The 24,746-nt window shown below is 40.0% G+C and overlaps 1 protein-coding gene across 3 annotated transcripts in view; it reads right to left on the bottom strand.

The window, feature by feature from the left end:
- The window catches only part of LOC127413833 (intermembrane lipid transfer protein VPS13C-like), an 88,986-nt gene that overhangs the window by 49,552 nt on the left and 14,688 nt on the right, over window positions 1-24,746 (bottom strand). For all 3 annotated transcript variants that reach the window (XM_051651301.1, XM_051651319.1, XM_051651310.1), the window contains exons 6-31: window positions 23,807-23,916; window positions 23,052-23,111; window positions 22,841-22,900; window positions 22,655-22,735; window positions 20,026-20,083; window positions 18,862-18,989; window positions 18,646-18,752; window positions 18,378-18,549; window positions 18,228-18,290; window positions 18,010-18,139; window positions 17,835-17,929; window positions 17,494-17,636; window positions 16,109-16,301; window positions 15,366-15,480; window positions 15,113-15,249; window positions 13,786-13,918; window positions 13,566-13,683; window positions 13,352-13,487; window positions 12,266-12,332; window positions 11,939-12,039; window positions 11,317-11,470; window positions 11,137-11,216; window positions 10,929-10,988; window positions 8,877-9,027; window positions 8,441-8,557; window positions 79-182 (exon numbers count right to left, since the gene is read on the bottom strand). In XM_051651301.1, coding sequence (XP_051507261.1) covers window positions 79-182; window positions 8,441-8,557; window positions 8,877-9,027; window positions 10,929-10,988; window positions 11,137-11,216; window positions 11,317-11,470; window positions 11,939-12,039; window positions 12,266-12,332; window positions 13,352-13,487; window positions 13,566-13,683; window positions 13,786-13,918; window positions 15,113-15,249; window positions 15,366-15,480; window positions 16,109-16,301; window positions 17,494-17,636; window positions 17,835-17,929; window positions 18,010-18,139; window positions 18,228-18,290; window positions 18,378-18,549; window positions 18,646-18,752; window positions 18,862-18,989; window positions 20,026-20,083; window positions 22,655-22,735; window positions 22,841-22,900; window positions 23,052-23,111; window positions 23,807-23,916 — 2,873 coding nt within the window. The remainder of the gene's footprint in view (window positions 1-78; window positions 183-8,440; window positions 8,558-8,876; window positions 9,028-10,928; window positions 10,989-11,136; window positions 11,217-11,316; window positions 11,471-11,938; window positions 12,040-12,265; window positions 12,333-13,351; window positions 13,488-13,565; window positions 13,684-13,785; window positions 13,919-15,112; window positions 15,250-15,365; window positions 15,481-16,108; window positions 16,302-17,493; window positions 17,637-17,834; window positions 17,930-18,009; window positions 18,140-18,227; window positions 18,291-18,377; window positions 18,550-18,645; window positions 18,753-18,861; window positions 18,990-20,025; window positions 20,084-22,654; window positions 22,736-22,840; window positions 22,901-23,051; window positions 23,112-23,806; window positions 23,917-24,746) is intronic.

The following is a 24,746-nucleotide window of genomic DNA, read 5'->3' on the forward strand; positions in this document are numbered from 1 at the left end:
TACTGTGTCTGTCTCTTGCTCACCCCGTCACAATTGCCTAAAATGATAATACTAAAAGAATTGACGTCAATCTCTCACCTTTTTATGGATGGTCTTTGGGTCAACATCAAGAACCACAATGTCACGCAGGCGGGCAAACACATCTGTTTCTTTTGCCTGGACCACCACAGATGCATTAATGCCTAACACAAAAGGAAGCCAGAAAACGTTATGAAAATTTATTTAACCCTTGTGCGTCAATTTAAAAAAGTTACTCAGAGGTCCTTAGAGAACAAAAATTTCCACGTCTTAAAACTGCCATAAAAATATTATATAATAATATTATTTTCCACTTTCACTGACTTATGTTTTTTAACCAACATCAGTCCTGATCATACCTACTAAATATTCATTCATTTTCAGGATTTTAACCCTTTAAATGCCAGTTTGTTTACATAATGGGGGACCTAGTTACCAGGCATGAAAAAATATTGCTACTGGGCGATTTCAATATTCACATATGTTGCCCCTCTAAACCATACTCTACAGAATTTTTACATTTAATTGAGTCATTTGACTTTGTTCAATGGGTATCTGGTCACACACACTCTCATGGACACAAACTAGACTTGGTTTTAACACATGGATTTTTAATTTCTGACATTGAAATCAGTAGTGAAACTTTCTCTGACCACAGGCCAGTACTTTTCTCTGTCCCTCTTACTGGCCGTATCCTCAGAAATCCATCTCTGGCACGCTTATCTTGTACTCTTAATCAGCGCTCCAGTGAAGAGTTTGCTGGAACATATCACTAAGTATGTAACTTTCTGGAAATGGACTCTACACTGCATAACTTAGATGCTGATGACCATCTTAATCTTTTTATTTCCACCTGTGAAGATATTATGAATTCCATTGTGCCTCTAAGGTACAAAAATCATGAGCCTGTGCCAGTGCCCTAGCATACTGACACTATACGCTCCCTTAGGCAGGCATGCAGACGTGCAGAACGCAAATGGAAAAAGGACAGACTGCAGGTTTCTTATGATATTTTGAGAGACTCATATAATATGTTTCAGAAAGCGGCAAAGGCCGCAAAATGTAAATACTTCTCTGAACTTATTACTAATAATTGTCATGACCTCAGGTTCTTTTTTCTACCATTAATTCTGTTTTAAATCCTCCTGTGCATTCATTTTCAGATGCTTCTGTTTCTCTTTGTGAAAATTTTGGGAAATTCTTTGTGGATAAAATTACAACATTAAGATCTCTGATGTCTCACTCTGCATATACTTTGCCTGATGCTCCATTATGCTCCTCCACCTGGTCTGAGTTCGAGACAATTGATTTGGTCTTATTTAGAGATGTTGTTGACCATCTAAAGCCAACCATCTGTCCCCAGGATGTTATTCCTCCTTTTTTCCTTAAACAAGGAAACCACGGTTGGTACCGGCCTATTATTGGTTATCAACAAATGTTTATCCACTGGCTCTTTCCCAGCTAGAGGATATTTGGGGGGATATTTAAGTGGAAAATACGTCACATGGTCTTGCCGACCATGTGGAGAAGTCTCATGGTAGATCCTACCCAACGTGGGAGGAGTTACTACAAACATGGAGACTGTGGCAGAGGGGGCTCTGCCCAAGGAAGATGCAGTTTGCCAACAGGAAAACGAATTAGTGGAAGATATACATCGCATGGGGTTACCTTACAGGGAACCGCCACATGCAGAGCACCTCCCCAGAACAGGGCTCTTAGTTAGCACATGTACAGGGCCGGCAGCGAGTCTCTCCGAAAACTCGACTGCCACAGGGCTCAGAGGAAGTCAACCAGGGAACATAGTTTGTGAACACTACTGGGAATTAATGGCGCACGTCTTCAGCTCAGAAGAGGTGAAAGGCGCTATGTGCAAGCGATACACCCGGCCGGCTATCCCGGGCTTATCTGCTTGTATTGCGTACCACTACCTGGGACGAAACCGGTTCCACTCGGAGGTTGTAGAACCTTGCAAAGGTGTTGGGTGCTGCCCAGCCCGCTGCTCTGCAAATGTCTGTTAGAGAGGCACCCCTGGCCAGGGCCCAGGAGGCCGCTACACCCCTGGTAGAATGGGCTCATAGCCCTACTGGGGGCGGCACGTCCTGGGCATGATATGCCATAGCTATGACGTCAATGAGCCAGTGGGCAATCCTCTGCTTGGAGACAGCGCTTCCTTTCCGCTGTGCACCAAAGCAGACAAAGAGCTGCTCAGAGATCCTAAAGCTCTGCGTGCAATTCAAATAGATGCGTAAAGTGCGCATCAGACACAGCAACGACAGGGCTGGATCTGCCTCCTCCTGGGGCAGCGCTTGCAGGTTCACCACCTGGTCCCTAAAAGGGGTCGTTGGAACCTTGGGCACATAGCCCGGTCGGGGTCTCAAGATCACGTGAGAGTAGCCCGGACCGAACTCCGGGCACGTTTCGCTGACAGAGAACGCTTGCAGGTCTCCTATCCTCTTGATGGAAGTAAGCGCAATCAGGAGGGCAGTCTTCAAGGAGAGTGCTTTAAGCTCAGCTGACTGCAAAGGCTCAAAGGGGGCTCTCTGTAGACCCTGAAGAACTACAGAGAGGTCACATGAGGGAACGAGGCGCGGCCTGGCACCTCTCAGGAACCTGATGATCAGGTCGTGCTTCCCTAAGGACTTACCGTCCACTGTGTCGTGGTGTGCTGCTATGGCAGCAACGTACACCTTCAAGGTGGAAGGGGACAGCCGCCCTTCCAACCTCTCCTGCATGAAGGAAAGCACTGATCCGACTGCGCATCTCTGGGGGTCTTCTCGTCGGGAAGAACACCACTTAGCGAACAGACACCACTTAAAGGCATACAGGTGCCTCATAGAGGGGGCCCTAGCCTGAGTGATCGTGTCTACCACCGCGGGAGGTCCGAGAACCACGTCTGGGTGGGCCAGTAGGGTGCTACCAGGACGACCTGCTCCTCGTCCTCCCTGGCCTTGCACAGAGTCTGTGCAGAGTTTGTGCAAGTAGGCTCACTGGGGAAAATGCATATTTGCATAGGCCAGGAGGCCAGCTGTGTGCTAGCGCATCTATGCCGAGAGGTGCCTCGGTCAGGGCGTACCAGAGTGGGCAGTGGGAGGATTCTCGAGAGGTGAACAGGTCTACTTGTGCCTGTCCGAATCGACTCCAAATCAACTGGACCGCCTGAGGGTGGAGTCTCCACTCTCCCCTGAGGGTAACCTGCCATGACAGCACGTCCGCTGCAGTGTTGAGGTCGCCTGGGATGTGAGTGGCTCGCAGCGACTTGAAGTGCTGGAGACGGTGGGCGAGTTGTGACATACAACGAGAGCGCAGACCACCTTGGCGGTTGACATATGCTATTGTTGCCGTGTTGTCTGTACGAACTAACACTTGCTTGCCCTGGATCAACGTGCCCATTGCAAACAGCGCCCCAGCCCATTTTGGAGGCGTCTGTCGTGACCACGACGCACCTGGAGACCTGCTCTAGGGGAACACCTGCCCGTAGAAACGAGAGGTTGGTCCAAGGGCTGAAGAGACGATGACAGACCGGCGTGATGGCCACGCGATGTGTCCTGCGGTGCCATGCCCATCTCGGGACTCGAGTCTGAAGTGGTCTCATATGCATCAACCTGTGCAGGGTGGCCACCGCTGAGGATGCCATATGCCCCAGGAGCCTCTGAAAGAATTTCAGTGGAACCGCTGTTTTCTGTTTGAACGCCTTCAAACAGGTCAGCACCGACTGTGCATGCTCGTTTGTGAGGCGCGCTGTCAATGAGACTGAGTCCAACTCCAAACCGAGAAAAGAGATGCTCTGAACTGGGAGGAGCTTGGAGGAGCTTGCTCTTTTCCCAGTTGACCTGAAGCCCTAATTGGCTGAGGTGCAAGAGCACCAAGTCCCTGTGTGCACACAACATGTCCCGAGAGTGAGCTAGGATTAGCCTATCGTCGAGATAGTTGAGAATGCCCACTTCCCTTAATGGGGCAAGAGCTGCCTCTGCGACCTTCGTGAAGACGCGAGGGGACAAGGACAGGCCGAAAGGGAGGACCTTGTACTGATACGCCTGACCCTCGAATGCAAACCGCACAAAGGGTCTGTGTCGAGGAAGAATCGAGACGTGAAAGTACACGTCTTTCAGGTCTACCGCTGCGAACCAATCTTGATGCCGGATGCTCGCCAGAATGCGTTTTTGCGTCAGCATCTTGAACGGGAGTCTGTGTAAAGCCCGGTTCAGTACTCGAAGGTCCAAGATTGACCGCAACCCACCGCCTTTTTTCGGTATGATGCAGTAGGGGCTGTAAAACCCCTTATTCATCTCGGCCAGAGGGACAGGTTCTATCGCACCCTTCCATAGGAGGGTGGCGATCTCCACGTGCAAGGAAGCAGCGTTTTCGTCCTTCACCATGGTGAAGTGGATACCACTGAACCTGGGCGGACGCCTGGCGAACTGAATCGCGTTGCCGAGTCAGACGGTCCGGACCAGCCATCGCGACAGATTGGAAAGTGCAAGCCACACATCTAAGTTCCACGCAAGGGGGACCAAAGGGACAACGTCGTCGGACGTACCGGCAGGTGGGGCCTCGTGGCGGGGCGGAGCTCGAGGTGCCACACCATGTCATGGCCGTGCTGAGTCTAGGGACATCGAAGCATTTACCTGGCTCCTTGTGACCACCCCCGGAACAGCCTGGGATGGGGGAGGAAGAGTGTCACTCTCCCAAGAGTGACCCCTAGTGTCACTACATCGACACAACGTCGAGTGAGTGACAGATAGGGAACTGAAGTTATGACTTGAAAGCAATTTCCTAAACCTAAATGAAAATAAAACAGAAATTATCTTATTTGGGCCTAAGGAACAACTGTGTTGTTGACCTGGACCTTGGTTCTCTTGCATCATACAAAACTCACTGTGCTAGAAACCTGGGTGTCCAATTTGATAATAATCTAAAATTTGATACGCAGATCAGTACTGCTGTAAAGTCATGCTTCTACTCACTAAGGTTAAACCCTTTTTATCCAAGAGTAATTTTCAAACTGTGATTCACGCCTTTGTAACATCTCATCTAGATTACTGCAATTCACTTTACTACGGTGTCTCTCAATCTTCTCTTCCCCGTTTACAGCTGGTGCAAAACGCAGCTGCCAGACTTCTCATGGGGACTCGTAAGTACGAGTCTGTCACACCAATTTTAATCATGCTGCATTGGCTTCCAGTCAGTATAAAATGGTGGTGGTGTAGTGGACTAAAGCACTGAACTGGTAAGCGGAAGGTTGTTGGTTCAATCCCCACAGCCACCATCATTGTGTCCTTGAGCAATGCACTTAACTCCAGGTTGCTCCAGGGGGATTGTCCCTGTAATCAGGGCACTGTAAGTCGCTTTGGATAAAAGTGTCTGCCAAATGTAAATGTAAAATCTTATTATATGTTTACATAGCACGCAGCAATTTGGCCCCTAAATATTTGACAGATTTGCTTCATCCATAACGCTCCATCTAGAAATCTAAGATCTTGCGATCTTGGTTTACACATCGTGCCTAGATCCAGACTTAAAAAAACGAGGTGATCGCGCTTTTAGGGTTGCCGGTCCGAAACTGTGGAACAGCCTACCTCTTCATATCAGATTATCACCTTCAATTTCAGCATTCAAGTCTTCTGTAAAAACACACTTATTCTCTCTGGCTTTTAATATTCCATAAACATTGTGTACTGTTTAATTTTATCATAGTACTTGTTATTTTATTTTGTTGTCTGTTCTATCTGTTGTAATAATTATTTTTATATTGTACAGCACTTTGGTCAACCTTGTTTTTTTTTAAACGTGCTCTATAAATAAATATTGATTGACTGATTGATTGATTGATTGATTGATAATGTCAATGTTGTTTACACACACACACACACACACATTTCTCAATACACACATACAAAACACACTCTGACATCCATACCAACACACCCACACAATTTTAGCCGCATCATTTATTCAATTGGCCTGCAGTGCTCTATAATACATCAAACAGACAATAGGGAAAAAAGCATGTATTTGCTCCATAGGCTAATAATGAGAAACATGGCGCCATCTGGTGGAAAATAGAAAAAAAATGTACATTTTGAAGCCAGGGCTCCGGAATGAAAGCATAATATCATAGAATTCAAATTTTATGCTATAATGGCACTGGGATCAAACATTGCAGTTTTATTGGGTTGTTTCAATGGGGACATTTTTGTCCTAAAGGTCCTGAGTGTACTTATTTTGTTTACACAGTGTATTATAGATGTATTTTAGGAACTGAGGTTGAAATATCAACATTCCCAAAAAAATACACACCTTTGGCAAATTTATGGCATTGGCATTAAAACAGTCAAAATGATCGAAAAACAAATGAAAGACAAAAATGTCCCGAAGGCCGCACAAGGGTTAAGAAGTTTTAAAAAGCATTAATATTTAAGAATGTAAATAACTGCGTTTGAATTTGATTATGATTCTTTATTAAATGATGCGAGACATCGAGAAATCTGAAAAAAGGTCACGATTCAGTTCAATTAAATTATTTTGGTATGATTCTGTATTTTCAAAGATATGCTTCCATAGTAAGTGCCTCACTGTAATCTCAATTTTTGCTTTTTATTAAAGAAAAGGAGGGACGAGTCAAAATACATTTTTGTGGTAATCAACATTATGCCACAAATGCCTTCGATTTATCTTAACTTGTTTTAATCCCGGAATATTCCTTTAACAAGCTCAAGAATTTAATTTAATTTTTATTTTAAGTCACTTAAATAAAAGATTCTTATTTACAAAACAGCCTGGAAAGTTGATATTGTCCTTTTGAATGGGAACAATGTACACTATATTGCCAAAAGTATTCGCTCACCTGCCTTTAGACGCATATGAAGTTAAGTGACATCCCATTCTTAATCCATAGGGTTTAATATGACGTCGGCCCACCCTTTGCAGCTATAACAGCTGCAGCTCTTCTGGGAAGGCTTTCCACAAGGTTTAGGAGTGTGCTTATGGGAATTTTTGACCATTCTTCCAGAAGCGCATTTGTGAGGTCAGACACTGATGTTGGACGAGAAGACCTGGCTCGCAGTCTTCGCTCTAATTCATCCCAAAGGTGCTCTATCGGGTTGAGGTCAGGACTCTGTGCAGGCCAGTCAAGTTCTTCCACACCAAACTCGCTCATCCATGTCTTTATGGACCTTGCTTTGTGCACTGGTGCGCAGTCATGTTGGAACAGGAAGGGGCCATCCCCAAACTGTTCCCACAAAGTTGGGAGCATGGAATTGTCCAAAATCTCTTGGTATGCTGAAGCATTCAGAGTTCCTTTCACTGGAACTAAGGGGCCAAGCCCAGCTCCTGAAAAACAACCCCACACCATAATCCCTCCTCCACCAAACTTCACAGTTGGCACAATGCAGTCAGACAAGTACCGTTCTCCTGGCACCCGCCAAACCCAGACTCGTCCATCAGATTGCCAGATGGAGAAGAGTGATTCGTCACTCCAGAGAACGTGTCTCCACTGCTCTAGAGTCCAGTGGCGGCGTGCTTTACACCACTGCATCCGACGCTTTGCATTGCACTTGGTGATGTATGGCTTGGATGCAGCTGCTCGGCCATGGAAACCCATTCCATGAAGCTCTCTACGCACTGTTCTTGAGCTAATCTGAAGGCCACATGAACTTTGGAGGTCTGTAGCGATTGACTCTGCAGAAAGTTGGCGACCTCTGCGCACTATGCGCCTCAGCATCCGCCGACCCCGCTCTGTCATTTTACGTGGCCTACCACTTCGTGGCTGAGTTGCTGTCATTCCCAATCGCTTCCACTTTGTTATAATACCACTGACAGCTGACTGTGGAATATTTAGTAGCGAGGAAATTTCACGACTGGACTTGTTGCACAGGTGGCATCCTATCACAGTACCACGCTGGAATTCACTGAGCTCCTGAGAGCGGCCCATTCTTTCACAAATGTTTGTAGAAGCAGTCTGCATGCCTAGGTGCTTCATTTTATACACCTGTGGCCATGGAAGTGATGGGGACACCTGAATTCAATTATTTGGATGGGTGAGCGAATACTTTTGGCAATATAGTGTATATTTAAAAATAATAACAATAGATCACAATTATATAGAAATATTTTTTTTTAAATATAAGGGACACCTAATAAATTGGATATTATTCTATTTAATATAATTAATTATTAAATTCTGAAATCACAATTTAATTATTATTATTAAATATTTATTGTCAATGGATGCATTTTTACACCCTTATTTACAGTCATCTTTTGGATATTAACTTCTCAGTAATATTTCATAATGGGTTTTTCTTACAGACCCAAACAGATTAGAGTAACTGAAATGTTTGTTACATATGCCAACTCTGAAGTGTTGAGCTAAGTGTTGATTTATATTCTAGAATTGTGATACACATATTCTAGATTTTTCTACCTTGGATTCGGATGTCAGCAATGTTGCTTCTGTCATCACAGACAGCCACTCTGAAGGAGTCAAGCATGGCAGAGAGCTTAAAGTTCACAACACTCGAGTCCTTCGAACTCTTCGACACTAGGAAAAGATAGACACTTCTGTTAAAATAGCATTCAAACACATCATGCTAACAATCTGAAACCAGCATTGTCTGCAACATGCTTTTACAGAAGCAGAACCTATACTGTTTAAGATCCCTGTAAGTGCATGTCATAGCAAGACCAGTGCAGAGGTCAAGAGGAAAAAATATATCAGTTACCCAAGAAAAAACCTACAGAGCAGAGACAAAGAAAACAGATGCATGAGCAATATTCAGGGTCTGCCTAATCATATGAGATCAATAATTATTTGGATTCAAATGCAATAGTTTCTGACAACACAAAATGTGTGTGTTCACCTATCTTCCCTGCAGCTGCTCTCTCAGCCTGTCTCTTGATCTCTCTATCTTTAGAGGCCGTTAGCTCCTGTGGTATTGCTGTGTTCAGGTAGTTGATAGTAGACAGCAAAGCTTTAGTGTGCAACAAGAAATCCAGTGAGGAAAGCTCCACCTGTAAAACAAAATAGACCAAAAACTTAATTTCAGTTTCAAGTAAAGTATTAGTTCACCCAAACATGAAAGTTCTGTCATCGTTTACTAACCCACATGTCAGACCAAAGCAATGACTTTTAGAGAAGCTTGTTTACACAGGCTCACACCAGGAAGCGCAGCGCTAAACAACATAAGTTCTCGCGAGCTAGAGTGAAAGATCTTCTCTCATAAAATCTTTTGAACATGCAACAGATGTCAACAACGAATTTCGAACGACTTGACCCATTTTTTTAAATAAAGCCTTAGGCTTTAGTTTACAGCCACACATACATACACCTTTCCACCATGCTGCTCATGTCAGAGCCGCATACATGGAGAACATGAGAAGCAATCTCAATACCAGCCAGCTTTTCCAAAGACTTGAGAACCGAATGATAATCTAACCATCTACATTAATCCGTAATCAGCCCACAAACTCACACAGCACATTGCGGTATTTGCTTATGACGAGGCTGGAGCTGTTGTGCAAGTCCAATGCAGTTGAAGGAGAAACAAGCGAGAAAAAAAATAATATATCCATGTTATGAATCATAATACACTAAGCATAAAGAATAAAGAACACTTACATGAGCTGTACATCCTACAAACCTCCAGTTGCACAAAAAATATAAATAAACCCCAGCAACTTTCCTCACGTCGAGCTCCCGCGTTGCCGCATCCCATTCAGACGTGATTATCTCAATGCCCTATTCCCTTCGAAGACAATTACCCTCCACTGTGAGAGCTTCAGAAGGTTTAAAGGTGATAACGGTCAGTCAGTCAGAACTCACTTTTTAAGCCATTCTTATTGGAAATTCTGTTTGGAATCAACTTACAACATGGATTGTGCTCCCTTTGAAGTGCCCAGCAAAGGCATGATCAGCACCAGTTAGAACACAGTCAGATGCGCTGAACATTTGTAGGGGTAGTGTGTGCTCTCGTTCTAGAAAGGATTTGACTGGACAAGGTTTCTCAACCTCTGTGTGATGTCACAGATGCTCCTGAGTCTTTTAGCCGGAAGAGAGAGACTGCAGATTTGAAATGCTTTTATCTTCTGAAAACGAATTTTGTCAACGTTTAGAAGTACACTAGCATGGGGCCTGGGTAGCTCAGTGAGTAAAGACGCTGACTACCACCCCTGGAGTCACGAGTTCGAATCCAGGGCGTGCTGAGTGACTCCAGCCAGGTCTCATAAGCAACCAAATAGGCCCAGTTGCAAGGGAGGGTAGAGTCACGTGGGGTAACCTCCTCGTGGTCGCTATAATGTGGTTCTCGCTCTCGGTGGGGTTCGTGTTGAGTTGTGCGTGGATGCCGCGGAGAACAGCGTGAAGCCTCCACACGCTCTATGTCTCCGCGGTAATGCGCTCAACAAGCCACGTGATAAGATGTCACAGACGCGAGATTCGTTCTCCGCCACCTGGATTGAGGCGAGCCACTATGCCACCACGAAGACTTAGAGTGCATTGGGAATTGGGCATTCCAAATTTGGGAGAAAAAGGGAGAAAAAAAAATAAAATAAAAAAAAAAGAAGTACACTAGCATATTGGTGACCTTAAAGCTAATAAATATGGACTAAAAGCAGCAAAATATCCATTTTGATTTCAAGGGGGTCTTTAACCTCAATAAAAATGGCAATTATTAAAATTGTGCTATCTGTATATTAAAAAAAGAAAAGAAAAGAAAAAAGAACAACTTCATTCTAACTAAGCAACAACAACAACAAAAAAAAATTATCAGTTTATTAAAAACAATAAGATTGTTAAGATAAATCCCCTCATATTAATTACAAAAGATAAAAAAGTTTATACTTAAGATAAACAAACAAACTGAAAGATGTATCATTTGTTTATTTGTCATTGTCACCATAGAACATACACATACCTTCAGTGTCTGTTCTGTGTTATTAAATAAAGTGTGGAAGCTCGGTCCATTCACGTCAGCCTAGAGGTCAAAGAAGGGACAGAGTCAATCACAAATACTGACTTGTGTGTATGTACGACCCCCGCACAAATTAAACCACTTAGCAAACAAAAAACATTAAAAGAGAGTCTTTCAGAGAGTGTTTGATCAGCATGATGTTTGTGCATACTTTGATATACTCCACTTTCAACAGATCAGAACCATGCTTGTCCGAAGAGGTAATTAGAGGAAGTGGCTGATTTTGTGCATCTGAAAAACATGCATACAAGCAGAAGAATTAGAAAGTTAAACAGCATGAGTTACTTAAAAAAGCAAAAATGTTGATCACACTGAGTGTATATGTATGGACCTCTTGTCTCACAGTAGTCCAGGCTGATCTTGCGGAGGTAAGATGTGACAGTGAGATCAAAAGTTCGTATCTTGCCCTCTGCACCCAGCTGAGACACACTCAGCGCCAACACTACATCCTCCTGAGCAGCCTGCCTCGTTAGCTCCAACAACACCTAAACACCCACATAAATACACACAAATACATCACACTGAAACACACCCATGAACAGGAATGATACACACAATAATTGCCATCAACTGACTGAAATGCTGAATGATGTAATAGTGATATATTACACAGCTCTCAGGAATACCTGATTCTGATAGGCCAATTGTGGTATTCTGTGGTCAGATATTTTTGTATTATGTCTGCTAAACAGTGTAACTGACTGTTTCATGTCTCTCGTATCACTCCACGATCTCTTTCTTCTCACAAAACAAAATAACAGCAAATCAATATTTTATGTCCATTTATTTATTTGGCAAGTAGCTGTGTGATAAGCTGGATAACGTACTGTACAGTCTAAGAAGATAGGAGGATTTTGTAACCACAGATGACTAATTACTAATCAGACTTTGTAAGATACCTTTTAAATGGAGAGAGTGTGAAAATTTGGAGGTAGTGATGAAAAAGAGCATACCGCTTTGACTTCAAACTGAAACTGCACTTCAGTCAACTCTTCTAGGGTTGATCTCAGAGTGTCTTCATCTACAGACTTCTCACTGGTGTCTTCATTAGAGTCTGAACACACCACACACACACACACACACACACACACACACACACACACACACACACACACACACACGAGAGAGAGAGAGAGAGAGAGAGAGAGAGAGAGAGAGAGAGAGAGAGAGAGAGAGAGAGAAGAGTACATGTGCGCACACAAACAGAATGACATTTTTGCAGAATTATATACAACAGAATCAATTAAAAGACTGAAAAGTATGTGAAAGTAAGTACTGACCTGACTCAATTGTATAGGACAGAACTGAGGGGTCTAAACCAAATACTTTTGGCCTGGTATCCAACACCTTCAGAAGAATATCCTCATTATTAATCAAACAACAACAAATTATAAAGGAACATTTTGGCCAGAAAAATTATCCATATTTGCTCTATTACAGTAGTTCACCATCTTTACATGTGCATCAAGCTAGCAACACATAGCCTACTAGGTAATTTGAGAAAGCTCAAACTCTCAACCAGTGTCAGAAATGAATTTTACATTAAAGGGTTCACCCAAAAATGAAAATGTTCTCATCATTTACTCACCCTCACGCCATCCCAGATGTGTGCTACTCTCTTTCTTCTGCAGAACACAAACAAAGATTTTTAGAAGAATATCTCAGCTCTGTAGGTCCATACAATGCAAGTGAATGGTGACCAGGACTTTCAAGCTACAAAAATCACATAAAGGCAGCAATAAAGTAATCCATATGACTCCAGCCGTTAAATATATGTCTTCAGAAGCGATCTGATAGGTGTGGTTGAGCAACAGATCAATATTTAAGTCCTTTATTTCTATAAATCTCCACTTTCACTTACACTTTCACTTTCAGAATGTGAAAGAATGTGAAAGTGTAAGTGAAAGTGGAGATTTAAAGTAAAAAATTATTGAATATTGATCTGTTTCTCACCCAAAGTGATCGCATCGCTTCAGAAGACATATTACACCACTGTAGTCATATGGATTACTTTTATGCTGCCTTTATGTAATTTCTGGAGCTTCAAAGGTCTAGCATTGAGAGGACCTACAGAGCGGATATATTCTTGTAAAAATCTTCATTTGTGTTCTGCAGAGGAAAGAACGTCATACACATCTGGGACGGCATGAAGGTGAGTAAATGAGAGAATTTTCATTTTTGGGTGAACTATCCCTTTAAGAGTACATTTTTGCCAGGCAACAGTATCAAATATCTGTGGCTTCCTACCAGGAAATGACCTCTCATGAGTCATGACTTATTTCAGTGTGAGATGAAGCAACTCTTGAGCCAATGCAGAGAGAACAAACTCCCCTTTTATATGGAAGAGTTTCTCTGTGTTTTCTGACCTTTTCTCTGGGGGTGGTAGGGGGGGTTGATGTAGTCTGTGGAAGAGGAATACTGTCTACAAGCTCCAGAACACCCTGGATCTTCTGATCGGAGATCTTTATGTGCAGCAACGGCAACTCCCCTGATACTTTGAAACTGTAAAATTACAGACCTGAGTCTATTTACAATGACTAAGATTAATAAGTTATAGTGAGAGGGAGAGAGAGCACTAACCTGGGCATACAGGAATCTTTGTCCACCATACATTTGGCGAGCTGAATTGTGAAATCCATTGGCTGTAGGATGTGCTGATGGGAGAAACCCTGAAGACGAGCATTCTTCCATTTCTCTCCTTAAACCCACACATAAAAAGTCACAAAAAATAGTTAAGGGGCAAAACCAGTTGCAATAAAGTACTGCCGTTCAGTTATATGCTGCGATTCATTGTCTTTACCTGATTTGCTGTAGAGTATTTGGACACTGCGAAGCTCCAAGGTGTATCTTTCATATGCTCGATCCATGATCTCCTCTATTGATGAGAAACTGACAGATGCGTGCTGATGACTGCCCTGATCTATGCTGTTCAACTACATACACACATATACAAGAATGCAAATACAATCAGATATCATTAACAGAAAGAATTCTCTCAACCTCCTGAGACCCCGCGTCCACATGCGTGGACAACAAGTTTTTGCTGCGCTATAGGCTATGCATAATTAAATTTTATTTAAACTGACTGATCTCAGTTCTCTAGGCTGTCATTAAAGGGTTAAACCTCCGACGCACCGAGTCATGTGACAAATCAACATAGCGCCGATCTCAGCTGAGTGTGTCTTTGGGAGAAACAGCAACAAAACTACATTTGGTAAGAAACCTCATTACGTTTTTACATTAAAACCTGTTTGAGTCAAAAGACAAATCTATAGTTTGATCTGATATGCCATTTTAAAAATTTCATTTATTTATCACGAAATGGCAAGCTGTTAAAAAACAATGACCATGTATGTGGACTATAAGCTCATTTTCCTTAACATATCCTACAGTATATTCACTGTAAATTATCATATTGAGAATCAATGGATGCACCCAAAAGCTGAAAAAAGTTGATTTCAGAGGCTTGATATGGAGTTAGGATAAAAATAAGGTGCATTTCAAACTGTTCTGAGACCAGTGCCAACAGACAGCACATTGGAGGTTAAGTGAATCCCTAATTAGGGAACAAGGGAGCAAGGGAGCATCCTATAGCTTTCTTATGCAGCCAAGTGCATTCACTCCTGACATCTGGTCAAAAGTTCAGTTTCAGTCTGCAGATGATGTTTGGACCACTCAACAAGTTTGGCAGACATGGGACAATGTTAATCAGTACATAGATTCAGAATTTATAATGTATAATTTTATTTTAACATGGCTGGCAGTGATTGGATGATGCTGGCCATTACTTTTAATCAGAATTATTTATGCTAATTTCTGATGTAATGTCTGTAACATCTCAAAAACATGAATTACCAACACTCCTGGAAACATAATTAATAATTTCATTTAAAAATAAAACTGACTTTCTATAGCTTGGTATTATTTAAAAACTTAGTACCACTGTCCACATATGTGGACAAACATTTTTAGGAAAACTATTTGGTCTAAAAAATATATATATTTTTTTTTTTGCATGTTTCTTAGGGGTTACTAGTTACAAATTAAAAGGGGGGAAAGAAAATGCACATAGCAGTTACGCTTGGGTATCAGGAGGTTAAAAAAAAGTTTTGAGTTTCCTCCCTCACCTGCAGGTTACCAAAATCAACGATCATCAGGTCTGATTTGCCGTCATAGAAGCCAGACTTGGGCAGCAGCAGGTAGGAGGGTTTTAGATCAATCCTCAAGTCCAGCACCTTACGTGTCTCAATGATGTGAGACAAACCTTGGGTCAGACAAAGAGAAAGGGGAAGTATTACTGATGGTTTCTATTGTACTAACATACTGTTTCTCAATGTGACCATATCTGTGGAGATGATGGGAAATGAGCAGAGGGTTTACCACTGGCCGTCTTCTCTTTGATCTCCTCAAGTTTGCGGAGTGTAGCTGAGGTGATGACTTCCAGGTCAACTCCTTTCCCTGCCTTAAAGAATTCTGTGATGCTAATAACAGTCAGCTACAAACAAAACAAAAAAAAAACAAAAAAATGTAAATATTACATTTGATTTACTACTTAACTTACTATTAAAAGTCTTGTCTAAATGTCTAGAAATTAATATTTTGGATAATATTATATAAAGTGCAGGCACAAAAGTTTTTCCAAGCAATCAGTGTACCAGCAGCAATTTTTACAAAATATAGTTTTATATATAAAATCAAGGTATCTTTAGAGAGTGCTGGTTGTTTGTCATGTTTCATTAAACAGATAGCTGAGGCTCTAAAATCTAATTGGCTGAGCCGTGCTTGAAGCTGTTGTAAAAAAACATTTAAAAAGCCAATACACACACACACACACACCTGTGACTGCACATCCATTGAATTCTGTATTAAGTCAGCAAGTTTCTATATTGCTTGGCAACCATAAACAGTCTAAAGTGAGGCTAATGAAATGTTGATTCTGGTTATTATTGATAATAAATGTAGTCTTACTGTCTTTTATCATATTGCTGTTGCTGTTGTTGTATAAAAGCAATAAGCCACTCAAGGCTATTTACCCCTTATCCATGGAAAAAACACTGTACTCAAGTAGCTTATTGCTTTTATTGACATTAATATTCAGCATAAAATCAGTATGTGTCACTCACAGCATCATAGATGATCTCCACAGGCTGTGAATGGACTCTGAGAAGCTGGTCAGCTGTGCTGTTTTCTGGATTGAGCTCAAAGAGCACACTGAGCAGAGAGGAGTCAGAGTCTCCCACTGACGCTATGAGAGACGGCACTTCACCCTGCTGCTGCAGACCAGTCACGTACCAGTGCTCCAGCTTAGCCTCCACTCTGTACAACACAATTCAAACATGGACTGCAATAATTCATTTTCTTAATCAGTATATTTGTCTTGTTTTCCAGTACAAATATGGAAACATCCTAAAGATAAAATGCATTTACTTGTGAAGCAAATTAAAATATTAAGATATAAAGTCCGGTTTTCAGAAAAATTTAATTTAGTGAGGTTAATGCTAAAAGCAAGAAATACTATTTGCCAATAGGGTAAGAAAAATAAACTTAATTGAAATGGAAAACAAGTTTATTTATTTTTTCCCATTGGTAAATAGTATTTCTTGTTTCTCAAAGGGATAGTTCACCCAAAAATGAAAATTATCTCATCATTTACTCACCTCATGCCATCCCAGATGTGTATGACTTTCTTTCCTTTGCAGAACACAAACAAAGGCTTTTAGAAGAATATCTCAGCTCTGTAGGTCCATACAATGCAAGTGAATGGTGACCAAAACTTTGAAGCTCCAAAAAGCACATAAAGGCAGCATACAGGTAATTCATAAGACTCCAGTGGTTTAATCCATGTTTTCTCAAATGATTCAATAGGTTTTGGGTGAGAACAGACAAAATGTAACTCCATTTTTACTATAAATCTTGAAATTTGCAGTCTCCTTGGCGATCACGATTTCAAGCTTGATTGCACTTTTTAGAACCATCTAGAGCTCTGCGCATGCATCAATCTAATGGATTCCTTTCATGCCACTTTTTTGTACTTTTTGGAGCTCCAAAGTTTTGGTCACCATTCACTTGCATTGTATGTACCTACAGAGCTGAGATGTTCTTCTTAAAATCTTTGTTTGTGTTCTGCAGAAGAAAGAAAGGCATACACATCTGGGGTGGCATGAGGGTGAGTAAATGATGAGAGAATTTTCATTTTTGGGTAAACAATTCCTTTAAGCATACACCTCACTAAATATTTTTACTGGAAAGTAAGAAAAAAAAAACACTGAATAAGAAAATATTTGCCATGTATATACACTATTAAACCATTAAGAGTCTGTTTTTATATGTGCATACAAACTAAGTCAATAATCACATTAAAATGTGTCACACTGAATAATAGAGCTTAACACAATATACAGTATAACACCCTATTTAACCTATTAAAACAAATGGCCATTTGCCAGTGAGACATATTTACTAGTCTATGTTAAGGGTTTCCATGAGTGGATGTGTGTGTGAGACATACTTAATGGCCTGTGCTCCTGGTCTCTGTGAGATGGCTGTACTGAGGTCGATCATTTGCACTTTGAGGATCTCTGGAACGCCAGGCTCCTCTCGGAATGTTACTGAGGTGCTCAACAGTTTAAAGGTGACGATCACTGCTACATACTACATATATGCACAAAAGCACAAAGACATAAATATATTACAGTAAATGTACAGGCTGAGGCTAATGTATTTTTAAAAATAAGGTACTTTTCACATCTTTAGTCAAGATAATGCAAATAAAGATGAACATATACAAAGTACAGGTTCATCATATGATCAGATTTCATTAAAGTGTAGTAGGTGCTAATTTCCACTCACATGTTTTGGTAAGGCAAGGTTATGTGAGCTCCCACTGTAGCCAATGGCTGTGTAGAGTTTAGTTTTCTCTTCAGGAGTCATGATGGAATCTATACCTGTTAACGGATAAAAGTACACAAATATGCATTAAATTAATTTGATTTATTTATAAATATACTACAGATAAAACACTCACTCTCAGGCTCTTTATCTTCCTCTTTCTTCTTCCCTTCTTTCCTGCCAAAAAAGCTGCTAAAAAACCGTCCTCCACTCTGTTTTTGAGTGGCAGCCTTTTTGTCAACCAGCTTCTGCCCAGAACGAACCACCTGTGGATAGAGAAGGTAAGGTAAATACACAGCATTACAAATAATAAAACATCAGTAACCTCCTCTGTTTCGGTAAGTATTTTCACACCTCCATTTGAACTTGCTGTCTGGCCAATACAATGTTGAACACATCCAGAGCTTTCTCCAGCTCCTGAGAAGTGGAAAGAGATGGAAAATAAATAGAAAAGTATTAACGCACTGATGTTATCTAGACAATATACTCATCATTAGTTATTACCTGGATCTGCTTCTCTGCATCCTCTCGGACTTTGCCCTGTGTGAGTTTGACTTTGTATGCAGCTTTGTATGCCTTAAGCGTGTGCCGGTGCTTCTTGATGTTGGTCCAGTTCCACATCTGATTAAAGTGTCTAATATGGACTTCCAATATACTGCTGATACTGTATTTCCACCTGTTGATTGATCAGAGTAACACATTAGAAACACTAAGCTCCAATTAAAGTCCGATAGTATCCAATTTATTATGAGGAGATGTTTAATGTACTTACCACTGCTTTGCATTTCTGTGGACTGGAACATCAGGTCTAAACTTCCTGTAGGGGCCATTCTTCACCATACAGTCTATGGACTCCAGGAGATCCACCATAGACAGGTACTAGGAACAACACCCAAAAGAACCCAATCTATAAACCTCCCCACTAGTGTGCATATTTAGAGTATGCAACCCATGATGGGTTTACATGATGGTGGCTATATCGTCTTACCTGAGGCTTGGTCATCTCAACTGCGATGTTCTGAACCTCAAGGTGCAGTTTCGCTTTTGGTGACTTCAGCTCAACTTCAGCATTAGGGTTGATGCACATCTTTGCAGAGGCAAAGATGGGTTTAAAAACTTTATGAGGAGGAAACAAATGAGTTTTCATCATATTTATGCCATGATTTACGACATACAATTTAAGTCATATTGCGGCCCCTTTGGAAATTTGCTAAGGCACCCTTAGTGGGGCTCGTCCTCCTGGCTGAGAACCACTGATTTACAATATAAACCAAAATTGCCATTCAACCATCAAAACTTTAATCTTTCTGACAAACAAATGTACATTACTTTCACGTACATATGTTAAGTGAAACTGTATTGCTGTTCTTACTGACATTTGTAGTTTATCTTTAGTACTTCTAGTATGTGGCTGTGGTAAGAACACATCTGCTAAGAATATAAATGTAAATATAGTACACATTGTGATTACTTAAAGGATAGTTCACCCAAAAAATTAAACACTCACACTTATCAAATCGCTTTTGAAGACATGGATTTAACCATTGTTGTATGGATTACTTTTATGCTGCTTTTATCTGCTTTTTGGATCTTCAGATTTCTGGTCACCATTCACTTGCATTTAATGGACCAACAGAGCTATGATATTCTTCTAAAAATCTTAATTTGTGTTCTGCAGAAGAAAGAAAGTCATACACATCTGGGATGGTATAAGGGTGAGTAAATGAAGAGAGAATTTTCATTTTTGGGTGAACTATCCCTTTAAAATTGTGTACTATAAGGAGGTGTGCCGTATGTGCATGGATCAAGATCACACAATTTGTTCAAACAGCACTTTACAAAGCAAAGATGCGGAGGTTAACACACACCCAGATTATTGCAGAGCTTGCATGAAAGAAAAATTAATAGTTGTAGACAGGGGTTTGCCATGCTATATCATTACTATTCTTCTTACAGATTTAATCTTTACAACACACTTTTCAAATTTTCAACCTCCAGGTTCTTAATTTCTTCTGATATCCTTTCTTTTCTACCCCTCCACTCAGCAGCTCATCAGCAAAGCACAAAAACTAAAACGCCAGGCCATTAATAGTGAATATCAAAATGATGATGAATACTGTCATGTCCTTCCAGTGGTTAATGCAATACCTACTGTATTGGTAGCCTCGCAGTTCCTCATTTTTGGTGCTGATACCTGCTTTCATCCTGTCCTGCAAAAATATACAACATTCTCAAATGTGGAGGCATATTTTTCAATATGAGGTGATGTAATAACACATACCAAAAAATGAAGTGCTACAGTATATGTAACAGGAAATAAAAACTATCAAGTACTATACAGGTTACAGCAAAAGCCATTTAAAACAGCACAACACGGTAGAGCTCACTTTGTGCTCTTTGCACAGTGTTAGGTCAGTTTCAACTTCTGAAATGTAATCAGATACTAATTACAAATTACACGACTAAAATCAGTAATATAATCTTTCAGATTACACTTTTAGCAAATGTAATCTATTACTTTTGGATTTATTATTATTATAAAATCTAATTCTTTATTTTAAATGTATAAAGTACCAATTAACACACCATTCATTAAACATTAATAAACATAAAATCAAACAGCAACTTGCTATTTGTCAGTCGCTGAGAAAAACAAAAGGGAAAAACCAACACTGTTACCAAAAAATGGAAGACAATAAAAAGATGCATGCATTTTTAATTTTAAGATAATTGTTGTTATTTAGGAATAGGGATTGGATAATTTTTTATCCAGCTTTGAAATGAAAAAGGAATGAATGTCACCAGATATTTTTCCTCCTCATAATTATGTATGAGAAAGTGTGGAATTAACCTACCTACTACTACATGACAGGCACTTGCCATCCTAAAGCATGGGGTGAAGTGTATTTGCATGGTGCAAAAGAACAAAGTTGCATGTGACCAACACCTCTACAATGTTTGTTTGCAACATGCAAGATGCATGAGTTTGCATCTAATTATGGATGAGGGCTCATTTGAAACACTCATTTTCAATGCAACATCAAAACTAACTATACAAATGCAAAAGTGCAATAAGATTCTTAAGATTGAATGTGTCTTTTTCAATGGATATATTTTTTTAAGTCAAAGATTGCATTTGTAAGGTAAAGATTGCAAAATTTTAAATTGTAATGTAACCTATTTAGAACTGCTAAATGTTTGTAATCTGATTATGTAATCTGCTTTTGCCCAACACTGATTTTGCATTAGTTCAGGATGCACTTTGGTCTCTTACAAACACAAGTGTATGGTCTTGACCAGTGAGTACAATATTCCCCACACTGATTATACACACCACACCCTCTAACACACACAGTGTTGTGTGTCAGAAACTACAGTCATGACTGTTACACCATTTTGAATTAAGTTAACTTGAAAAAATCCCCAAGGTGTCAAACTTTGGTTCAGCCCTATTCAATGATACAGATATTGACGCATATTCCGAAAAAGGCAAGATATTGTTACATTTAAATGGAGCATTTATTTACTCACTATGAAGTCTTACATGTGAGGGTGTGTGTTAACAACCACTCTAAACTCCAATCTCGAATTAACGACTGCAAGGCAAGCAGAGCTGATGTGAGCCAACACTAGTTAAAAGCATGACTATTCCTAGTTTAAAAGGAATAGTTCACCCAAAAATGAACATTCTATCAGCATTTACGCATCCTCATGTTGTTCAAAACCTAGTTGTATGACTTTCATTATGCCCCAGTGCAATGCGGGTGTATCCAGATAACAAAGTAGAGGGTTTATAGCAGTTGGGCGATGTATACAGGGCTGGTCAGTAAGGTAAACAGCATGTGTAGAGTGTAGACAATCTCTTGATGTTAGCTGTGTCTGTGTTATCTGGTTGAGGCAGTCTGTGGTGCCGTGCTGATAACAAAAACCACTGTAAGTTAAAACATTTCTCTCCATAAGAGAGTGAAAGATAGAAAGAGTGCAAAGAGCTGAGCAAATTATATCTTCACTGCTTTACTCAGCAATTACAAGCCTTGATATGAGATCAGTCAAATGATTAGCTTCTGTTGCACCCTGAGGCCTGCTTTCCTTGTCTAGAAGTCTCTAGCAAAACAGTCTTTTGATACTGAATCACACAGACTGCACTTTAGTGCTTTACGATCATTCCCTAAGTTCACTCTGAACTTACTTACTTGCTACATGCTAGGCTTCATCACAGAAAACAGGAATGTTCTTTTCTAATTCCTAATTGTCTTGGTTTCACAATGTGACTGCTAACCATTATAAATAGCAAGATTTTCAAATCACACTTTCATTTAATAAAGAAAATCTGTGATCACCGATGTGAACTTCCCATGCTCTGTCTTTACCCTTTCACACACACACAAACACACAGAAGCAGGTGGATTGTTTGCCTTAATTCACTGGTGCAAGACCCAATTTTATTTTAAATTAAAAGGTGCTGCAAGTAATTATTATATACCGGTAATATCCCAACTATCTGAGAGATATCACTGAAATAGGTGCCCTGTAAAATTACAACTGTCAGTTGTAACCAATCAGAAAACTAGCCAGTCAGAAACGCTCTCTGACTGTATTGCAAATTATTTTTAAAGTTCAGATTTGCTGACATGTCTTTGGAGGGTGGGTGGAGAAAGAGAGAGAGAGAGAGAGAGAGAGAGAGAGAGAGAGCATGTGTTTGAATGTGTCAAAATAGCAGAAGTTAGCAAAACGGCAGAAAAATACTAATATTAAGGGTAAAAATACCAAGGGCAAATTACCACTATCTCCTCCCTGGAGCCTTTGTAGAAGATTGGGCTGTTGACATTCCAATAGGCACAAAAACAATCCAGGCGCCCCAGCTTAAAGCAGAGAACACACACACGTTAGATACATTATCACAGCTATATTAAAGCCAAAGAAATCTTATTATGGGAAATAAGTGAAGAATAGGAGGTTGTGATCACCTTGTAGATGACCTTGGCCGCTTCATTTAGAATGCAAGTCTTCCAGTTCTCATCTGCTGTCTATAAGAGAGAAATGTAGTAAATACCTAAGCCAGAATTACTTGTGTGCCAATGTGAACTTATTAAATTTTGTGGAAAAATTAAACTGCAATTGTGATTGGAATTGATTTTCATTTCATAGCATATTTATGAAAGTATTTTCTGAGATTACCTGTAGACTGAGTTCTGAAAGAGTCATGCCCACTGAAAAAGGTTTCTGAGGGTCTGACACCTGAAGTATTTACAGATCTGTCACATAACCTCAATAGACTATTACATTTCTTTAATTAGCTACACATTTAAGTCACTTCTCTAGTAATTTGCAATGCACTTACAGTACTGTGCAAAAGTTTTAGGCACTTACTGCATAGTGAGGATGTCTTCAAAAATAATGCAATAAATAGTTTTCATTTTTCAATTAACATCATATAAAGTCCAGTAAACATAAAAAAGCTAAATCAATATTTGGTGTGGAAACCTTTACTTTTAAAACAGCACCAGTTATCATAGTTAGACACAGTTTTTCTTGGTTGTTGGCAGATAGGATGTTCCAAGCTTCTTGGAGAATTCACCACAGTTCTTCTATCTATTTAGGCTGTCTCAATGTATTCTTCTGTCTTTTTATGTAATCTCAGACTGACACGATGTTCATGAGGGGCTTTGTGGGGGCCATGACATCTGTTGCAGGGCTCCCTGTTCTTCTATTCTAATCTTTTCTATTTGCAAAAGTAATGTTTGGGAGTATAAAATGTATATTTCCTATTGACACACTGAAAGCTGAAGATATAAATAATCATCTTAAGACAAAAGCTTTTGTGAAACATCTTAAGTGCCTAAGACTTTTGCACAGTACTGTATACAAACACAAAACACAAATATGTGTGAATATGCGCTCATGCATTACATGCATGTAGAGTCAATACTCACATCATCCTCATATCTGATGTGAATGCTGGTGATTTTGACCTGGAGGTTTTTGATAACTTGTGTAGCCAGTTTCTCTGCAAATGTATCCTTCTTCTCTTCCTGAAGTTTCTCTGAAAAGAAAAATAACTGGGTAAACACAAAATACAACACCACCCTAAATGAAACTAAAAAGTAAACTAACTTTTTTTAGTTTAACATTTTTGTTAACTTAAAAAAAAAACAAAAAAATAAAACAATTGGAAACACTGAAAATAAAATACATTTTCATGACTCCACAACTAACTAAACAAAATAAATGAAGAATACATTTTTGTTTTAGTATTTTATATACAGTATATTGTAAAATTTGAAACCTTTATAACCCGCCCTCATTAAACATGAAGATACCACTATACTGAGCCGTTAAACACCCTTAAATGCTATTCGTTAACGCATTAACTTTGGCAGCCCTATACTCCTAAAACTAAATGCCGGTATATTGAAACTAAACAAAAATTAACCATCATCAAGTGAAAACTAACAACACAAAACTAAATTGAAGGTACAAATAAATAATATAAAATAAAACAGAAATAAAACAAATAAATAAAATTGAAATAAAAACTATAAGACTGATTCTAGTATATGTACTCCAACAAACAGAATAAAGCTATTCAAATTATTTGCTTATATTTGGCACTTCAGTGAGTAAGGAGTCGATCACAGTCAGTTCTGGCCACCCACCTGCTTTATGTTCATGCTTTTTAGATCTCCTAAAGGGTTTTTTATGCTTTTTAACCTTACGTCCTTTGTCTGATAGAGCGCAGCATTAAGAGAGAGAGAAAAGTTGGTAAGGTAGAAGAGGAACATGCATAAGACTGAGAAAAGAAATGAGAATTACTCAAAACAAAGCAAGCAAGTAATCACACGCACAAACACTCACATTCACATTAAACTGCAC

The sequence above is a fragment of the Myxocyprinus asiaticus genome, chromosome 2 (genome assembly GCF_019703515.2).
Source record: "Myxocyprinus asiaticus isolate MX2 ecotype Aquarium Trade chromosome 2, UBuf_Myxa_2, whole genome shotgun sequence".
Taxonomy (NCBI): domain Eukaryota; kingdom Metazoa; phylum Chordata; class Actinopteri; order Cypriniformes; family Catostomidae; genus Myxocyprinus; species Myxocyprinus asiaticus.